This window comes from Pogonomyrmex barbatus, unplaced genomic scaffold, assembly GCF_055798465.1.
Source record: "Pogonomyrmex barbatus isolate J1 unplaced genomic scaffold, ASM5579846v1 scaffold4, whole genome shotgun sequence".
NCBI classification, from domain to species: domain Eukaryota; kingdom Metazoa; phylum Arthropoda; class Insecta; order Hymenoptera; family Formicidae; genus Pogonomyrmex; species Pogonomyrmex barbatus.
This window is the reverse complement of record NW_028297138.1, coordinates 7,819,863-7,841,924: the sequence shown is the minus strand read 5'-3', so window position 1 is coordinate 7,841,924 and position 22,062 is coordinate 7,819,863. Positions and strand designations below refer to the sequence as shown.

At 37.2% G+C, this 22,062-nt stretch overlaps 1 protein-coding gene across 4 annotated transcripts in view; it reads right to left on the bottom strand.

Annotated features, from left to right (window-relative positions):
• Positions 1-1,193: 1,193 nt before the first annotated feature.
• The window catches only part of UbcE2H (ubiquitin conjugating enzyme E2H), a 40,059-nt gene continuing 19,190 nt past the window's right edge, over positions 1,194-22,062 (bottom strand). For all 4 annotated transcript variants that reach the window (XM_089081247.1, XM_089081246.1, XM_089081249.1 and 1 more), the window contains exons 4-6: positions 10,249-10,416; positions 9,806-9,934; positions 1,194-9,616 (exon numbers count right to left, since the gene is read on the bottom strand). In XM_089081247.1, the coding sequence (XP_088937373.1) occupies positions 9,480-9,616; positions 9,806-9,934; positions 10,249-10,416 (434 nt within the window). In that variant the 3' untranslated portion in view covers positions 1,194-9,479. The remainder of the gene's footprint in view (positions 9,617-9,805; positions 9,935-10,248; positions 10,417-22,062) is intronic.

Sequence of the window (22,062 nt, the reverse complement as noted above, 5' to 3'; positions counted from 1 at the left end):
GTGTTACAGAATCAACGTAGTCAACGTTGCAGAATTACTCCGCTGCTGCGCGTCAGTCGGTGAGTCTGAAATTATTTATCTTAAATTGAGATAACGGATCCGTGAGAATTTTGTATATCTGAGAATGCGCGCATATTAAATCAGCATAAAAAGGTATTAAAAATAAACATGATGTTTTATACATTCGTTATCTTGAAATTAATGAACAAATATATAATATAAAATAAAATGAATATTTAATCCCGGCTTGTATGTAATTATAAATTTGTTATGCGGACAATATGAAGGACTTATAAAATACAACTTATAGATACATAAATTATCGATTGACACTTTATAGTGTCTTATTACACGAAACCTTAATTAAGATTTCGGAAAACTGGAAGATATACCAGTCGCCTGAAATTTAGGCAACTTCTTTAGGTAAACATAAATAATAGAATAGAAGTCGTATAAAATTTTAGATATAAAAAAATAACGATAAATGCTGTAAAAAAATAATAAATGACAACAACATAAATTTTGAAAAAGTTCCCAAATCTAATAAAAATAATAATCTTTAAATAAATTGGATTAAAAAAGTACTTTATAATATCCATATATTTTAATATCATAATAATTTATGATATCCGTATATTTTAATATCATAAAAATTAATTGAAATAAAAAATTTTAATATAAAAATATTATAATAAAATTTTTACAGTAAATTTTTACAGTAAATTTTTACAGTATTTGTAATACAGTACTTATAAAAACAATAAGTTGTAAATCATTGTAATAAGTGATTCAAAATTATTCCTGTTGGTTTTGCAACAGTTTTTTGCAATGGTTTTAAAGTTCGCTTTCTAAAATTTCAGATATTTAGAATTCTAGTTGTATTTATTATCTAATACTGATTTCTGTTATTTGAACAAATATCAGTATTAAATCAATATTAAATCTTTCGAGTTTTTACTAAGAATAAACATCATTAGCTATTTTTCGCTTACAACTCGAAAATTTATCATAATCTCAATATTTTTGTATTAGGATTTTCAACTTTAATCGCCCAAATACATTGATAATGTACAGTTTCTATTAAATATACCATATAAATAATAGTATACGAAAATAAGTCAAATAAAGTTATTATAAATAATGTCAAACAATGTAATGACCGGATAGGTGGATTATTCAATAAAACACGTAACTTTGGTTCTTTTTGTTTTATTGTACCAAAAAATTGCATCTTGTTCAATCATCGTTAATTCAATATAATATATTTATATATTTATATTTGTTATATCTTATTTATAATAAATATTTGTAATAGCGTAATGTTCATTGTTTGTCATTGTTTTATTGTGTTCATGAACCATGAGAACGTGGATTCAGCAAGTTCGTAATCATCGTCATCATGTGCTAACTAGAAAGACGTTCTGTGTGATTGGTCAGATTGGGGAAATCTGTCTGGTAAAAGACACGCCAGATCGTCGAATTATTTCTATCTCATCTCCGTTTTCTTTGTTTCTTTCGGAAAGGCCGGATTATTTCGAGATAAATTCTTTTCTCTCGGCATACTTGTCGTTGACATATTTTTTTTTCTTCTTTTTGCTAACAGTACCAGCATCTTACATAGACGATTCATACATTGAAACAATAGGTACCTAAGGAAACTTTACATCTAGCTTTTGTGAGGCGCCCGTTCCCTTAAATTCGTCCTTTAGAATTATTTTTCTGAATCTACATATTGTAAGTCCAAAAATGAATCTTTCTGTTTTACAGTAAAGTTGGACCTATGCGGCATTTGAATTGTTACACATAAAATCACATCGCAAATCGTGTGAATCCTTTATCTATTATTACTATTTACTTATATCAAAGTTTCACTCCAAAATATAATAATTTTTTAATTTTATTAATTAAAGAGATAGTTAAAAATATTAAATCTAAAGTTACTTTTTAAAATATCTTGTACTTAATCTCACATCATATTCTTGGGTCATAGTTTATCTAAATACTTTATCTTATAATTAACCCGTTATTTTGAGTTTGAATAAAGAAGTGCATTATATATATATATATATATATATATATATATATTTGAATTGTCATCTCAACTCATTGTGAATGTAAATATAAATCTCATTTTTGATCAAGTTTTTAGCAAAATGACGCGATTAAATATTACAGAATTAAATATGCTCCAATTGGACGATTATATTATTCAACGAAATAGAAATATGCTAATATCATCATTTTATAAATCCTATTCACTTTTTCTTTGCTTTATCATGACCAATTCAAGGATAACGGGCCCTTCACGAGCCGAAGCAGCGCAGCTAATTACCATATACCGTAAGAAAATATATGTACCTCTACAGACACCAATAATTCGATCTTCACGATTGTACATGGAACATAGAAACGGTTCCCGAACAAATCCTCCGAACGAGTGTTTCAAACTTTATCGTCATCATTATCATCACTACGTTAGTTTATAAAGCTTTACTTTGCCAGTGTTAATTAACGGATATCTCGTCGATTCCCCGTAAACCCTGCAGTACAGCAGTCTTTGTGCCAATTTTTCACGAGAGCTTTTAGCAACTAATAACTCGAACACATTACGAGATGTATTTGCTCTTTTTTTTTTCTTTTCGTTATTGTTCGACAAAAATTTCCTTTAGCAGCTCTCCGGTCACGCTCTTCACGATATCGTCATCAATAAGTATGGCAGTGACTAGGAACCACTGGGGAAAACGTAACGTTACTGCAGAGTTAATGACGATCGTCGTCACTACCACAAGAGAGTTAGTACAACTCCTTAGCATTTTTTTTTGTATACGTCGCTACATGTGTTACGTTTGAAAAGAGTCTACCAGCGATATCGAAATCTATTATTGAAAGAATCCATCTCACTGCGATTGATCGAAGGATTGCGAGCGTCGTCGAGTCCTTCAATCTTCTAATTTCTTCGGCAGCGCGCACCAAGCGACGTTTCTTTTCTAAATATACCATTGCTATTTTTCGCAATTTTTAAAGCGACTTTTGTGACAATTGTAATACAAATATACACTTAACAACCTCTAATAAAAATTACCCATCTCGCTTTCTAGCGATAAATTCAGTTTTAATTAGTTTTTCAATTGTCTTAATCGTTTTTCAATAGTTTTCTCCTACATATTTATATATACTTTCTATAAGAATGTTTCTATTATTTTTTTCCAATTTTTTCCATTTTTTTTTCCAATTAATCTAACTAAGAAATGTGTGTACACGTCGGGGTGCGGGCCGCCAAGAAAGCGTCTCTTCCTTTTAGCAACATGCTTTCCCTTTATCTCTCTCGGTCTCTCTATCGCCATATAATTGAAATATTAAATCCTTATCATTTCCAGATGCATAAGCGAGCGTAAAGTTTTCGTTCGAGAGAATATGTCCTTCTCTCGCATCACACAAATTAATAATTGTATCGGTATTTCGTTTCCTCGCGTTTTATAATTCTGCTTCTTCGCGAAGAGCAATTTTCACTTAGCGTGAGTGTGCACAACTCACCGGAATTATATATTTTTTATTAGTCGCGGTAGAAAATAGTCTCGCTTATCTACGTGGAAACGGCTTTAGCTATACGTTCTTGCACACAAACGATGAGTAATGTAAAATGGTAATAACATACGCGAGAGTCTGTCCATTGCGTTAACGAACGCCGATATTGCTCAAAATAAGAATAAGATATTATATAAAATTAATAATTTTTTTCAGTTAGCTATACCCCCTGCGAAATAAAATCACGATTATAATATGCATTTGAAATATGCATTTGAATTATCAAATCGGTAAATGCCAGCGATTATATTGTATTTGTACTCGCCATATGTTGAAGTGCAATTTATCATTTTTTACGACAATGTCGGCGTTCACTATCTAATTGCAGACACGCATACGGCTAGATTCATTCTTATTGCCGGATCTAAGTCGAGAAATTAGAGTCGTCCGATTTTCAGTTGGATTCGCTGTCGCGTTTCGGGATAGTAAAATGAATTTATCAAACCATATCGAAATGTGTTTTTTCCGCAAGCGCAACTGCATCGTCGTTGTCGGGCGACTGGTGATTCGATCGTGTGATCGGAATCAGATATAATAATTACATTCTCCTTATTAGGACTTTTTTTTTTTTAATCGACCATTATTGCAAACGCGTCTGACGCGCGTGCCAGTATCGGCACGCTTGCTAACATCGATGATATATAATTACGAACGAGTAGCAAAAATATTGCTGTCTCCCTGTTCTGATCAAAATATCTGAAGTTGGAAAGACGCGCGAGTACGCGTTCTCTCGATTATCTAATCTTCAGCCATTACCTATCGTGAGAAAAACAAAATGTCAAATCAGGATACATGTTCCGCCGGCGGAACAGGAATAGTCATCCATTATTTTTTTAGTTCGCGTAACACACGCTGAAATCCTGAACGAGCGTCTGCTACAAGCGCAGTTAGACTTCTTTGATAAAGTGAGCTTTGCCGACTTCTTCTGTCTCCTTATTTCGATGTTCAAAGAACGTTACGCGACCGAATTAAGTTCCGTACAATGAAGATCTTGGCTATCCTGGCTCCGACATCGAATGTCTGCTTTTTCTCTTTTCTTTCTTTTTTTTTTTTTTCTTTGTACGTTGAAGTTACAACTCCGATTATGATTTTCGCAAAAATCGAAGATCATATATTGCATATGGTAGCGCGAAGTTAATAGTTTCGTTTAGAACGCGTTTAACGCTGTGTATTTGCGCGCGCGCGCGCGCGTGTGTGTGTGTGTGTAGATGTGTTTTTTAATGAAACTGAATCGGACAAACAAATCCCTCGCCCTATCATATATTTTAACATAACTTTGGCAAATACGTAGCATCACCGACTACCTTCTTTCTTCTTTTATCGGAATTGTCATTTGTAAATATACTTACATCTTCGCGAATAAGATTTAGGACATTAAGAACATATATATTATGCAAAGAACCAATCGATCACAATAATCATACTTTCAAATTCTCTCGTTTCAAGTTCTCTCGTTTTCTAAAATTTAATTTATCACTACATAAATTATGTTTCTCGGGTTATGTAACGACTCCCTTGCACTTTTTAAATGTACAATTACGTATTCGGAAAACATTCGACATATTTTACGGAATTAAAGGAACGATTTTATATATATATATATATATATAAGCAATGCATTTTTTACGCGAGACTTTAATCGTTCCATTGAAATATTGTTCGTCATTATAAAAATAATTGATTATTCATTATTTATGACTAAAGGGAAAATTAAATTGATGAAATTCGACATAGAATAAAGAACATGCAGCTGTCGCTATATTATATCATTGCAATACATGTATAAAAATATGCTTTTAGACGTTATTTAATGTTACAAAAAAGTTTGAACACAATAGAGGCAATGGATCTTCGCATTATAAAACGAAATATTAGTTAACGTTAATCTAAGCATTAACTCGATAATCCAATATCAATTTACACTACTGTGGAAAATTTTTCTTCATCGTCGCTCGTTATAAAAACGAGCGAGGAGGGAATACTGAAAAATAAATCCCAGTGGTTGAAATGAGACGCGTGTTAAGTTACTAGTTGACAGGAGGAACAAACAACACTTTAAAAAAAAAATATAAAAAATGATTATTAAAACTATTCTTTTTCGCTCAAATGAACAATTCGTTAGTAAAACCATATACATAATAGTTAATATAACGTTATGCGAATATGATCGATAATATATATATATATTTATGCGTATAACTAGTCAATAATTCTATATGTTACATATATAATTAGCAACGATGTGAGATCTGAGAGCACGACTTCAAACTCAATCGACACGGTCTATGGGAAACGCACATTCTATATGATGATTTTTGGTTCTGAATGAACGAAGTCTAAAAATAACAGTGCCGACGAGACATTAGACGCGTTAAAGCTACATACTGTGCTAACTTATAAAAATAAAACGGAAAAGACGTGCGTTTCTGTGAAAAATACAATTCGAATAAAAGAATAGTGTTTTTTTTTTCTTCCCTTTTTCGTAAGTACGACTGATAATTCTAAGTATTCGTGCTGAATAAGCTTTACATTTGTCTTGACGTACATCCAACTGACGCATGTAACGTACTTTGTTGATTGCACACCGAGCCTCGAGAAACACTAAAATAACAATAGCGAAGCCAATAGACATATAGACGAAAAATGAGACGAAGAACAATTGACAAATTTTAAAATATCGCTTTATGTAATTGTACAACTTCAAAGAAGATCCTAAAAACGGCACTGATAAATTATACAGAAAACCGTACTGATTTGACTTGGTTTTAATGATTTCCATAACATTGCAATATACTTCGCCAATAAAATGAATTCACTGGAAACAGGCCGTGTTTATAAAAATATGTCTTAAATAATAACGTAATAACATAAAGCATGAATCCCTATGTAAATTATATATCGTTTCTTGTTGCATAAAACGTAGCGTTCTTAAAAAAAAAGGTGAGCGCAGCTGTTGCACAATACATTAAAAATGAATAAGCTCATCATAAGATAGACGAAAAAAATAAGTTACGACAACAAAAGTGTGCGCAACAAAATTGTAAATGTATAAGAAATTGTAATTTTTATATTGCTATATACATTTGAATTTGATTGCTGTGTTTGTTGCATTTACGACCGATGCGCTTACATAACGTAATTATAGCGACGTTACGATATTATTATGTCAATTCGGTAAAGCGTTATATCTGACAAGATTTCTGAAAATGAAAATTTAATTTGATGAGTAAAATCTCTTTCTCACTCGCTTACATCTCTCTTTTTTTTCAATTGTTGTCTTACAATTTGCAATTATCATCGAGGAAAATACGTTTATTGAAATCTAACAATTGCATTTTTATTTTTAATTTCTAAAAGTAATTAATTTCTAAAGTAAAAAAAAAAACGATATTCGATATTAACTTGCAATGCTTCAAGCATAATTAATTTCTTTTAAAGATACGTTAGCGCAAATGCTCGTCGTATTCACTCATATATTCCAATAAAATCCTTTACGAGAGACCATATAATAAGGCACGCTTCTGCCTGAGAAGGCACTGAAATATAATGTTTATACTTACGTATAGCTATAAATCGCATTGCATACATGTAAATCATGCAAAGGAGGGAGATCAATTTGAAACGAGATACTATTGATCGAAGATTATTGTGCATCAAAATATTTGTACAATTTTATATTTTATAAATTTACAGTTGTCCTACACTGCCAAACAATTCTTTATTCTACTTGGTTCTTTTTAAAAATTTAAATTCGCTGATATTATCGTCAATCATAAAAATAAATTTTATCTTTTCCTCGCGCTTTCTGTCGTGTATTCAAATTTTCATCTTGCCTACTTTAGCAATAATACAACCATATTTTTTTTGTTTTTCAAACGGAAATTCCCTGAGACCTTTGATTTCATTTTCTTTATTTCTAATATTCGAAATAAACTTAGAATTATGTGTGCATTAGTGGATGGAAACAATGTTGATTAAATAAGGGTAGTTGTTCTTCCTTTTTCGTTTTCTTTTTAACGCAAGGATGTCATTTCTAATTTTACTGCTAAGAAAAGCAAAAGTATCTCTCAAATATTGTAACAAACCAATTCAATTTAATATATGTCCTCCTCTTAATATAACAATAATCTATATAATGAAATCTATAATGGGTCGAATAACAATGAGATTAAAATAGTACAAATTGACTTAAAATTTTCCGCGAGCGAATGTTAAATCGCGTCCGATCCGTACCCACCGGGATCAACTAAATCTACATTCATTTCCGAAGAATGGACACACGATGATGACAGTCCTGTAGATTCGTTTGCTTGCATCTCTTCCGCGTTTTGCCCGCTTGATGCGCACGGTTCGAGACAGGACGCCGAGGTTGTTTGAAATATATTTAGAGTCTCGTTTGCACTCCCGGGGTAGTTCCACAATCGCGCAGTCTTGGACGGCGTCCCGGCATCATTTGCGTGTGGCCGTTTGTGTGGCAGATTCGATCTTTTTCCCGCCGCCGACGACGACGTAGTGATCGGTCGCTGATGCACAGTCCTACGGGGGAAACGTTTGGGAATGGTGATGGCAGGAAAAAGGAAGACGGTGCTAGTACCCATACTCCATCACATTTTTGCGTGTCTCACTGTTTAAACAAAAGAAATCTCCCTATCTTAATGGAGAACTATGAAATTGACAAGCACATTTTATGATTAATCGACTGCGAGAAAAAGAAAATATTGCGAAGACAAACTCGTTTGTTTTTCTCTTTTAAATAACTAAATAATATTTAGCAGTTACTCTTCACAAATTCAAAAAATGAAGAGAATGAATAACGATGTGATATAGAGATTTTCAATGTAAAAATAATTTTCTAAATAGATGCTAACACAGTCTAAGATAGCAGCAAAGGAGTCGTTAGCTGTGAAAACAATATATTATGCCAAATCGATCGGTTTGTCGTTAAAATTTTTCACGCCGCATCTCTCTGTGCTGCTTCGATCTCGATCACGTTTTGTTTTCAAATATCACGTTTTATTCAAATATCACAACGACGAACGCGCCTACGAACGGGCGCTCGGAAGAAAGAACGAACGAGGGCGAGAGAAACCAAAAACCAAAGAAAATGTGACCAGGCGAATGTATCTCCTTATTGCACGATAACGTTACTATTTATCGCTCAATCGCATAGAAACGCATCGTAGATACACGCAATAGATGCATCACCCAATCGATCCCAGAGCCGGAGCATTGTGTTATTTCGAGAATCAGCATTGCATCAATCAACGGATTACTCGTAAATACCAACGATGATCCTTTATCTTTTTTGCCTCACATTTTTCCTTTTTCTTCTTTGCACTGGAAAGTGAAAAACATTTGATTCTCGAGATGATACATCAGAGATCACGAAACTTCGTCCGTGCCAAAATTGTCGTCGTAACGAGCGCGTCATCATTGTCGTCGTCGTGACCATGGCAATTAAACGCAGCGAACGATTAATGAATTAATTCAAGCGAGAGCTTGGACGACTGCGAGAGACATTGTCGTCGTAGTAGAAAACGCCCTTCGGGATGCGCCCTTCCGGATGCGCCCTTCGGGATGCGCCCTTCGGGATGCACCCTTTGGGATGCGCCCTCGATAAGAAGGGCGCGATTCTCTGTTTTTTTACCTCGTTCGTCTCCGTCACTTTCACTCTCGTCGAACCGGGGATGGTCAATCACCAATCCCTCTATATTCACGAGCGACGGGCGACGAGAGCAGCGACGAGTGTAAGAGGGGCTCGTCGCCATCACCAGAAGTGAGGCTCGGAGTCTCGGGTGTAAGCATCTATTTGGTAGTAGGACGAGCGATCGGGGATCTTACAGGGAATCGAGATGATTAAGGATATGGGTACGCGCGGATGGTAATATATTTGGTTACAACTCCATGTCTTGCGCCTCGTCCTCGCTGAAATCACTCATCGACGACTCGCTGTCGGAGGACATCCCGTTGCCGGTGCCGCCGTTCTCCTGGTCCCTCAGTGCCTCCTCCGTCGCGTACTTCCTGACGTAATCTGTCGAGAGAGAAGCCAAAACGGGAAATTGCATTGATGCCGTAATGACATTCTAAGATCCGCGTATACACGCGGAAGTGACGAAGAACTTTATTCTAAGAGGAATAAGCGGACTGATTACCGATGAAAAACACCTTAAAAACATCATCACTAAGAAAACCGTTTATTAAGCCGTTAATCGATACTCACCCGCCACCTTCTTCTTATATTCTTCGGGTTTGTGAAGATACATCGCGGCAGCATCGCCGTTCAAGGGGTCGATTGGATTGGGATATGTTAACAACTGAGGCAGGAAAGATTCGAAGATATTCGATAAGTCTGAAATAACGAAGAAGAAAACACGTCGTTAGTGATCACTTTTAATCACTCGGTAATCTGTTAACTCTTCCTCGTTCGACAAGGACGAGGTATACTTTATTAATACGTTAATCGCCAGAGCACGTAATAAATAGAAAATAGATATGGTGTATACCGTCGTAAGGCAACGATGTAAATGCTCTCAAAGCGAAGTCTAAATTAAGTTACTTTCTATGATACAGTTAAGTAAATGGCTAAGTGAAAATTGCGCGGGTATCTCGTGCTATTTACAGACCCGATCGAGCACGGTTTTACGAGGCTAAACGAATACGTACCGTAAAGGGCAGTCCAAGCCTGGTTTATAACGTCTAGACACACCGTGCCCGAGACTTCGTCAATGTTGGGATGGTAGACCTTGTTCATGAAACCGATCGAAGGAGATTTGAAAGGGTAGTGCTCTGGTAGATGAACCCTCACCTTCCATATCCCACCCTCATAGGGCGCTGCAACGAAACGTAATGCGATTACATAAGTGCATTAATTATTATATTAATTATTATATTAATTCCACTGTCTATTTATGTGCCGTTAATATAAATCGACAGATAGAATATTCGTAATAATTAAAGCGTCATAGGCAAATGTAATGTGATCTCACAAAGAGAGTGAGTTTTAATTAGTTTCGCATAATTAACAAACAATATATATATAAATCGAAAATTAATAGAAATTAACTAACTTTTCTTCTCGCAAGAATGGCTAATTATTGCCGCTATTATTATTCATATCAGTTTTTCAGGAAACTTTCGGACATGAAAATAATGAAAAGCACGCGACGCACGCGGGTCGAAAAATTTCACTTTGCTCGTTAATTATTTGGCTGGATTTTGACACGAAATATGTCAAACTGAACAAAAATAGGAGCACCCAGCTCCCGAAAACCAGTCGTGCTTGTTGAATCGAGGTGAATAACCGAAACGTCAATATCTCGTCAAAATTCGACACGTTTCGAGATGCATCGTCCCGGCAATCACGCGCGTAATCATTCCTCATCGCGCCCGCATGACTCGATCTCGTAAAAAAAGGAAAAAAAAAAAAACAAAACGTACGTTAGTTTATGTCCGCGATATCGGCGCTCATACGTGCAACTGCGCGTACAGTTATTGGCAATATATACGCATACATATTGCAGGACACAGACAGACAGACCGACGAGTGCTATCTCATAATTTGCGATGGATCCGAGAAACTGGAACGTCCAACGGTAAAGCCGGTCTCTCCGGGAGATGCCCCATTCGAGAGGAAGAAAATAATGTTCGCGCGGCGCAAAGGAGGATCCGTCCATTGTGGCTGTTTTCGGTCGAAGAGCGCTGTTTTCGGTCGAAAGTTCGCTGAGAGCTTTCCCCTCTTTCCGCAAAGTGAGGATCGCGAAGCCCCGCGTGAGCACAGAGGCTTTTACGACGGCGGTATTTCGCGAGGGAGGAGGATTCTCGAAAGAGCTCGCGTTTCTCCTTCCTGCTTTGTATAAAATTACCCTTCAACCGCGAGGGTACTCCGTCGAAAATCCTTTCTCTCGATTCAAGTTGCAATTAGAACAGTAAGAATTATAAGATGCCGGAGTATTTACTATAAATAAAAAATCGCAGAGTTAGATTATTAAGATAGATTAATACGATTTGATTACTGTCTACATTGTCAATTATTATTTCATATAAAATATATAAATTGTTAAATCTTTCTAAATTTATTATTTTTTTTTTTTTTCAATAAATTATAAGTCATATGTTTTTATGCAAGAAAGGATCGTGTAAAACTTGATCGGTTTACGTAAAAATAAAAAATTCAAATCTATTCGCAATACTAGAGCCGTGGGAATATATATGGCGAATTTACTCAACATTTGTAAAACTAATATGTTTGCACATTTGCCAAGTCACGCGCCGTGAGAAAGATATCTTTAAGAGGAAAATGACGAGCAACTTTGTTACTCGTTGTATCGAGTTAGGAAATCGAATTGTCATGTGTGTTCGTCATCATCGATATATCGCAACATATCGACACGGTTATTTGTAAGAACAACAAATGATTAACAGCGGATCGGATGATAATTAAACCTTCAATAAAAAGATAAAGTCACTTTGGTTAAATGCAGATGCAAAAACAAACCATGAGTGCCGGGCGCGTATCAATTAATTAATCGAATAGAAAAGAAATATAGAAATTGATTTGAATTCCCTTCGCAGCGCTATATTCATTTCGTCCGCGGGTATTTAATTATTCCGCAGAAATTGTAACAGTGATTTATTGCCATGGCAAACTGCGCGTATCGGAAAGCTGAAAAATTAAATCGTACCCCCGAGTGTGTGCAATTCCGATCTCGACAAAGAGCTAAATGGAATAAGACAACTTTTTACGAGAGACGAAACGATTTTTTGCCGTTTGTCGTAACTCAAACGAAATTCAAAACGTTTCTTTGATCCCGCTAATTCCCTATTTTAAGGGAGGCGCGTATTTCCCTCCGTTCCTTCTTCTTCTCCCATAATTTATACAAAATTTTTCGTCGGAGTTTCAAACCGGAGAGCGCGTATCTCCCCGCTTGAAATTCAAATCAATTTCGAAAGTCGTTAAGCAACGCGCTTTGATCGGCGTTACACGGATATTGTTGCAAGAGGTACGCGCTTAATTCTCGAACGGTAAATCCGCTATTACGCCTGTTTACGCGTATCTCGCGTTTCTCCCCGGGTCCCCGGTGGAGGAGAGTCACGCCCGACTAACTTTTGCCTTCGAAACGCGGCGGCCACCGTCCGCGTGCGAGCGCGAACGGTGGCCGCCGCTTCGGGAAACGTGATCCACCTGCGCGCGTGCACGCACGCGTACGCACGCTCACGCTTCTATTGCGCCAACGGATTCACGGGTGAAAGTATCAATACCCACGCGGGCCAACGCGCCGTATCGAATAAATCAAGACTGTTGCGTTGAAATTTAATAGACTGCCCATTACACGTGTGTATAATTTTCGTAATCTGCGTCGTTAACTTTACGGAGGCACGCGTCAAATTTCCAACTAAAAAAAAAAAAATCCCCCTTCTCGTTCGGTGAACGATTTATCGTAAAAGAAATGCAAATTAAAGCCTCGACTGAAATCATACGAGATTTATGTATACGGAAAGAAAAACACTTTTTCTGGCAAATCTAAAAATTTGATCAGATACAGATCTGAAAATAATTTTGTTGGCCCATCAAAATTATTTTGTAGAACACTTAAATATGATGATAATACTACAAAAATGTTTGATCTTCTAACAATCAATTTGAACATCGTATAATTTTGAAGGCCCAACAAAATCGTTTTCAGATCTGTATCTAGCGAAATTTTTATTATAGATTTGCCAGCAAAAGTGTTCTTTCCATGTAGATAAGAGTAATGCGAAGAGACTTATGTATATATTTTTAGTATGTTTAAATAATGAGAGAACAAATTTGTTTGTTCGTTGAGTGACTATCTGTGAATGTCAAGCGTAATCGTCATTCCCATCACTGTATTCGTATTGTCTGTAATTCTAATGCAATGATGAGTTTACACATTTTATGCTTCTACTTGGAGAACCATTGCCCCGAATAGGAAAAAAATGGGTAAGGAGAGTTCTTGAAACAGTACGCGTAAATCATGCGAAAGGCTGACTTTTTCTCACAATTTACAATGTTAATAGCGATTAAAATCCTATAAGAAAAAACTGAGTGCGGTCGCTTGAGAAAGGCTTACCAGTTGAATGACCGGTTCCAGTAATAATTTCCACGCGCGGTCTCGCACCTTCGACTCCCTCATTTTCTCGAGAGTATTCGTACGAAAGTATTGCACGAACAGGTATATTCATTTTGCGGCGGAAACGACTCCGCGCGCATGCTATTCTTTTACTCGCGTTTCGATCGATGCTCGTGTCGACCGCGTAACGAATCTGCGAAAAAATATGTCCGCTTTCGTTCGAAACAATCGGGAGAAAGCGCAGATGGTGTATTCCAATTGCTTTCTAAAACAACGAATTATATCCCCTGATCGATCTCGACGAATCATATTTGATGCGATGAAAATGATAGCTTTAGAGTGCGCGTTTCAAACGTAGCAAACGTGTGCGCACGTGTAAAAGAAAATAGATAAAACGCGCGATATCTAAAAAGTTATCTTTCTCTCTCTTGAAATAAGAAATCGCTAAGCTTCTCGTATCCAATAAAATTTATAGCGACAATACCGACGAACGATTTAGGAGCGATAAAGAAAAATCAATCGAGCGAATGGCCGAATCCAAAATATGAAGAGCTTTTTTAAACGGTATCGACTGAATTTTTGATAAATCTCTGCGTTGTACGTTTGAAAGTCTGCAATGCGATATAAAGTTCGCATCCCAGTTCGGCGTGTATCTCCAAACAGTAAGTGAGTTTTATTTCTATCCAGAGACGTGTGAAAGTGCAATATCCACGTGCGCGTGGCAACAAAAAAAAAAATATCGCGAGCATGGCACTCCATTTCCGTTTTTGTTGCAACGCACACATTGTAATGCTGCTTAGAGCCAGGACAATAAACATACACAACAGTATTTGCGCAAAAGAGCTCTCGTTGCGCGATTTCATTTTTTCACCAACAGAGTTAATCCATCGTTTTAATGAGTTGAAACTCTGGACCCGTTATCTCTTTCGAGAAGCTAACAATTTACATTTCAACGAGAATAGGACAGTTTTCGAATTTTACGAATGAAAGAGGAGGTGGTTTTTGGTTTTTGGAAAAAATAACACTGCTAATTTATTAAACGGTAATTATACCCAAACCGAAACATCACCATTCGGTCTGATGTTACAGTTGTGGTCATAATTATCAGCTGAAGAATACATTGTACCCGGAAGACAGAATTTGACAAGCCATGTTGCAATTTTATCCGCGAACATACGAGAAAAATAATGCTTTTGCCGAAGTATCTAAAAATTTGAAATACAAATCTGAAAATAATTTTCTCGGATCATTAAAATAATTATCTAGAACGCTTAAGTATAATGATAACGCAAAAAATTTTCATATTCAGCTAATTTAATATTCTACACAACTACTTTGATGACGCAACAAAATTATTTTCAGATCGGCATCCGGCCAAATTTATATTTCTGCAAAACTTGTTTGCTTTTTATGCTAAACAGACTTTTGCCTCTCGTTTTTTATAAACATCGAATATTGCGACTGTGATTTGTGACTCCCATCGGGGGATCACGGAGAGATAGCGCTGTCGCGTTCTTGTCTAGATGCAGACGCAGATGTAGATGCAGCTCAATACGGAAGCCGCAGCCACGCTTGGCCCACTGACCTACTTCCGGCCGCGCTTCCGCGTGTGCGACACTTTGTCACGGTAACGTAAAATCAGGATATACGTCGGTGCGCACCCAACTTCCAGTTTCGCCGTTTTTTCTGCGCGAACCGAAGCAGCGGCGACGGCAGCTTCGCAGTTTTGATGGAAAATGCACGACTCCATATCGCAATTACGGAAATGGCCACGGTGACTGATGATAAGTGTCCTTGGATAACGTAGATTCATTGTACGATTACAAAAAAGGCTTGTGTAAATGATTACACAAGATTTCGACGGGTGTTTTTAAAAGACGTATAATAACAGAATTTTTTCAGATAATGAAAAGACACGCGAAAAAGCCAATCAAATGAGTTAACAATGAACATCTCAGATCTTCCATGAAGAGTTTATTATTTTACTAGCCGACTTAACTTCTTTTTAAGAGACTTCTTTTTATATAACAAGAGAATTTTTTTGCATAATGAAAGATAAGCGAAAGCGTCCAACCAAATGTATAAACAATGAATGTCCCTCTTTTTTAATTCAGTGTTTTATTATTTGCCTCAATTTTCTGATAAAAATATCAAGATAATGGCCAAATATCAGAAAACAATGTTGTTTTTTCATTGCGCCCAAAATTATGTTTCCGTAAAATAATACGTCGAATTGATTAAAATATCTTCTGCATGTTTATAATTCGTATAAAGTTGAATGTTGTCTAAAAACCAGACTTTAACTAGAATATATAAATTAGATTAATTAGTATAAAATATATAAAATTAAAATAATAAGCATATCAGGCGCTTTTTAATCAGATTTAAATTTTAAACAAACGATATTTTAAGAAAATTTTCCTCTAATTCCTCACCTTATTAATGATAACGCCGTAAATTAATGAAATTCGGAAAGTGAATCGCTTCGCGATACAGGTTTTTGCTGAAAAAGCATTTAGACTCGCTGGCGAAAGTAAAGGGAGCGCGTCGCGTTTTCAGCAGAACGGGAAGTCAAATGAAATATAGTTCGTACTTTAATCGTATCGAAAGTGTTACTTCAGCCGTCAATTTAGCTTCGTTGAAAATTATCTGTTTCCTATCGCGAGATAGAGTTCTCTAACAAGACGGTGATAAGGGAAAAGTTACGCGAATTTCGCTGAATTACATTAAACTTGGAACGACAATCGCGCATCGGAGCTATCGTTAACAAATCGCAAGTTTAAACGCGCGCCCACACGAGTTCCAGTTTTAATCCGACATTTATTCGGTTTAATTCCTCCGATTAACAATTCATTTACGATCAGCTTCATGAGATTATGACGGGGAGTCCCTTATGCATGATATAATTTCCAGTGTGACGCAAGCACAGCTTCGGCGTGGAAACTGGGTCAGGTAAGAACCTCGAAAAAGACCTGCGTGCTTTTTGTATCTGATGAGGGAAACAGATCGTCATTTTTCATCGGTTCCGACGAACGCTTTGCTGACTCTCGTCATTAACACCGTCTGCACACTCGCCGAAAAAGAAATAAACGAAATAAAAACTTTTCTCTTTTTAAGAACGTATTTTCGCTACCGAAAATATCTTGTGCATGAACGCACAAGAAATAGGTCAGAAGGGTAAACAGATAATTCTAGGTCAAAAATTTTACTGACGAAATTAGTCGAATAAAAAAATTTTTTTCAAATTCGATTAAATTTAAAAATTCCTTAAAATTGTTTAATATAAAAAAAAAAACAAATATAAGAAAAGTGGAGTACAAGGAAACATGATAAAATGAAAATCAATTTTTAGAAATTAACAAAATTAGAAATTAAATTATATATCACTAATTAAAAATGCAAATTTTTATTTATTTTATTTTATATTAGAAGATCCCTCTCGCTTATCATTTTTAACATAGTTTGTACAATCGTACTGTACAGCGTACTGGCTATAGTACATTGTAATTGCAAACTGACGGTAGAAATCTTAAAGAAATAAATCATAGTGGAAAACACGGAGGAAGAAGGATAGCTTATTGATTACGCGACATCGCGGTTCAATGCCTGATAAGACCAAAAGACGGGATATTTTTCCGTCAATAGTTCCAATTGAAAGGACATTGACGCATCTGCGTGAGCATGTAGCGAGATGACCAGCCTCCCAAAGGTTAAAGCCATTGGACTATGTAAACAATTTGTCTCTGGCGCCGAATCAATGTGCAAACGGCTCATTGGAAAAACGAACGGTGTGAAATGGGCGTAAAGTTCTCCACGTCGGGCAGCGTGGCATAGAAACGGAGTTATTATTTGACACCAGTCAATAAGCGAAGTTCGTCCAACTTTTTATGGCCGGACATGTTTCATATATATATATATATATATATATATATATATATATATACATATATATATATATATACATATATATATATATACATATATATATATGTATAGTGAATATATATTTTATATGTATATGTAAAAAGAAAAAGGAGAGAAAAGGACTTCAATTTCCCTCTGCGATTATAATAAAGTTTTCATAATAAATCTCTTAACAAATTTGTGAAGCCGATTCTTGCCGCATGATGGATGATTGTGATTTATCACAACTTCTCAATTTACGATATTTCCGACTTCTTAATAATCCAATTGATTAAGCAAATTGATTAATGGAAGAGAAGAGAGAAATGTTAATGAAATTTCTATTACAATAAATAACTCTCGCGGTGTCGGACTAATTGTTCTTGGAATCACAATTGTTACATGGTTGCACAATGGTGATCGCTCATCGTCATCGCGTTCTTGAAAACTCGACGAAGTCGTTCATGTGGGTGGACATAATTTATTTACGTCGCGCTTGAATATGCCGAGACGTTCCTTTTCGAGAGAATCATACATTTCCATCGGACTCGAATCGATGACTTTGTATTGATACGCGAAAAAAAAAATGCGACAGTAAAAATTCCTTCGATGACGAGGTTACCTGCGTCGAGTGACACTGCAATGTCGAGAGGATGAAAAGAGCGTGGAGTGGAAATTCTGGATAATTGCGAGAGAGGTAAAACCTCGCAAAAAAAAACTCTTAATTTCTGTGTAAACGCGTCGACGATCGTAATTCTACCGTGAATCTCACATAAATCCTTATGATCTACTTTCTCACGTGAGTGCTCGGCGGCGAGCACTCTCCGAGTTACTCTGAGGATTCCTTGCACTCGAGAATCGGACGAGGACACGACATCGGAAGGTTTCCGCTTCACGAATGGCGTATGATAATTAGACCTTGCCGTTGCTAACGACGTGCCAGGCTGAACGATTAGGATTTATCTGTGTGTAAGTTTCGAAACTCGGTGCTGACACGTATATCTCTCGTAGATCTCGAGTTACCCGGACGAAACATCGATCTTAAGAAAATAATGCTAATGCCTCTTACAAATGGAACGTAGCGTTTCCCACGAGCGAGAAACTGCCCGTTGAACGCATTAAATATTGAAGTATTTAAGTCAATAAACGTATAATGCAGTATTTATTCATAGGCGTATCGTGGATTTTATCCTAGCCTAGAATGGCGTCGTCGTAATTAAAGAATCCAATATTGAATCGCGGACACAAAATAGAAATTGACATGTAATTTTTATTACAATATAACAAAAGCCGCTTTTGCGTCATAAGAATATATACTTAATCAGCATAGCGAGTTTTCTTACAATCGCTGCGATATTCAGCGAGATTCCGTAATGACGCGAGCTGGCAATCAATATTCGAATCTGGTTACGACGATTTTCGTATCGAATGTCAATTATTTTCGCTAATGGAACGTGGAATGGGACAGCGGTGGCTTTCTATAGCGCGATATGCACGTCCGCCTAGAGCGACCGCACCGCGGAAAGTTTGCAACTTAAGGCAGTACGGCCCGAGAACTATTAATGGAATCGAGAGAAGACTCTGCTGTTGTAGAGTCGGTTCGTACACCCGTTCTTTGTCAAACCGCAAACGAGACTGCATAATTTCAGCGTTAAAATTATCCGCCCGCGATTCAATGAAAGCGGATGGATGGAACGGAAAGCGATGCATCCCGGAATCCAGCTCGCGTCTGTTTGTAGCCGATAGCGAGAATAAATACACGGCGATATTCTCGTGCATAGCCGATGCACCGATCGTGCACAAGATAAAAAAAATTGTACTTCAGTTTATCTCAATCGGAACGATCAATTGGAACGATCAATAGGAACAATCGATTGAAAGATATTCAATCGATATAACGCGTTGCGAATAGAATTAAGCGAATAAAATTATGACGTGCAATTATGCTCTTGTCTGATCTTTTTCAGATCAGACAATCGAATTGAAAAATTTATTCCTCGATACGAGCTCGGAGTAGAAAAGAATACATATTTAAACGCGGGAAACGTTTGCCGTTGAAAGCTGAAATAGCTTTTCTTTCTCTAATTTTTCCGTCTTTGAGACGCACCGCTTCGAGACGCGCTACCTAACATCCTTGTATGTATATTTCATGGGATGAGGCCGACGTATACCGAGAGTTTCCCGTAACTCTCTTAACGGCCGTAGTACAACAGGGCCGGCTCTCCTAGGGCGAATGCCGAACGGAATCTTCGGGCGTGTTAGAGCATCGCTAAAGTGGGTCATCGCGGCGGAGCGGAGCGGGGAGCGCGCGGTATCTCCGATATACATCGTCAATCGCTCGTTTACAGCCATTCCCGAAGCGACCGTACGCTTTGTGCACCAAAGTGTGTACCATATGCGCGGCGGACGCGCCCGACTGTATTTACGTACGTGGTGAACCGTCGCGAAATATCGTCGTCGAAATGTTGCACGGTCGCACGTGACTGAGTAAACTAATTTGGGGGGCCAGTTCGCCCTGCCGCTGCTTCGCCCTTATTCCTGCCTCGGAACTGGCAAACGGAAATATCTCGGTAAAAGCGTTGCGAAAGAGCCAGCCTCTCTCATGTATTGTCACCTATCCCGGATCTCTCGGAAATCAAACGAATTTCAGTTCGCAAAAATATCTTCGATGAAATTTTGAATTTTCTTTTTTAAATAATAGAACAGAGAACGGAGAAGGCAACTACTCGGCGAATTTAATCTTAAGAGTCTAATAATTGTTCTTTTTATTAAATTTATATACGTATAAATTAGGGATTAATTTTTTTTTTTTTTAACGAAACAGCCATCGATATATTTCTGCTAGCAAATCGTACTTAAGACACGGTTCAATCTTGATACACATACCTTTTCCGACCTAATAATAATGCCGCTCGCCTCGCAGAGATTTAAACTACCTTACATATCTCAGTCGTACAATATCTGATATATACCGTCGAAACGTCTATCACGCACCAAACAAAATATGATCTCCATTAAAAACTGGTATCACGGTTTTTTTCTCTTTCAACCTTTTCCGCACCGATTGAACCGCATTGGCGAACCCGCTGCACCTTACGAAATCGCAACGAACTCCGTCTAACTACGCGAACTAACGAACAAAATGCGACAGGAACTGGTTAATCAAACGGCAAACAACCGCGCCCGTGCGTCTCATTATGCGGCAGGCTTTCCATGCATCCGCTTGCACGCGCAATGTGCATACGACGTAAATATTACAGGATACTACAGGCGAGCTGTCGTCGAGCGAGGGAGATGAAAGGAATGCCTCGCGGCTGCCGGAGTTTCTCTCCTCGCACGCTGGCAGGAAATAAATTAATCTTATCGTCCGGTAATCTGGCCCGATGTCGATCGTCTATCATCTTTCTCCGAACGACATTAATTCTTTCTTTTTCTCCCTCTGACGTACGTCGCGCGATCTCATTTCGATCCGAGGCGAGGTAGTGCGTCGACGACACGCGGGAGCGATCGTAAATTAATCATTACGCGTGACTCCTCCGTCGTTGTTTCACGTTATTTTCGCTTCAACTCGGAAATTTTTAGACGGTCTATGTCCGGCAGATATTGATTCTACGCGCTCGTGTTCCGCCGTCGCTGCATACGCTATCGATGTTCCACTTCGATATAAATACCGATTGCCGATGGCCGTTAAAAGACTTCATCAAGCGAATTTCGTATCGCTGTTTTTCCTACGTCTCCTCATGCGATGAATCAGTGTTTCAATGTGCGACGTGATGCGCAAGAAATATAATCGCGTTATGCTCTCTTTTTCTAATCATTTTAATTCGAGGAAGATAAATATATTTCTTGTCACTACATGTACACACACACACACACACATATATATATATATATATATATATATATAAAGCTTGAAAAAAATAAGATAGACAGTTTTATTTTTATAGGACAGATGAGTTTATTCATATCTTTTGTAAAAACCACAGTGTGAAAAGTCGCTATATCAGTGACATTAATAATATCATTTGTATTATGCAAATCCTACGACAATTCGATAATCACGATCCGTCATATCGTAATACGAGCGAGATATTTTTACAGACTGGAGCCTCATTCAGAATGATGATTGAACAAAATGGCAAAAAAAAAAAAAAAAAAAAAAACTTTCGCGAGCGCTCACGCGTTCGGCATAGAGATACATTTTAAACGAAGCGGCAGCCGTTCAAGGGCTCTTCGATACATTAGCACGAAGTCAAGGTGAGCGCATTATGCAATTCTAAAGCGCAATTAAAACCGAGGCGGAAAACAAAACTGAATGGCCGATAGGCGATATCGAAACGCCGAGACGACAATTTATCCACGTTTAAACGCAACACGCTTCTTTCACACCATGCTTTTTCGAACTTGAATCTTTCTGCCGTGCGTATCGCTGGCGAGTAGCGATTATCTATAAAGAGTTGCGTTATGCAACTCTCCATGTTGA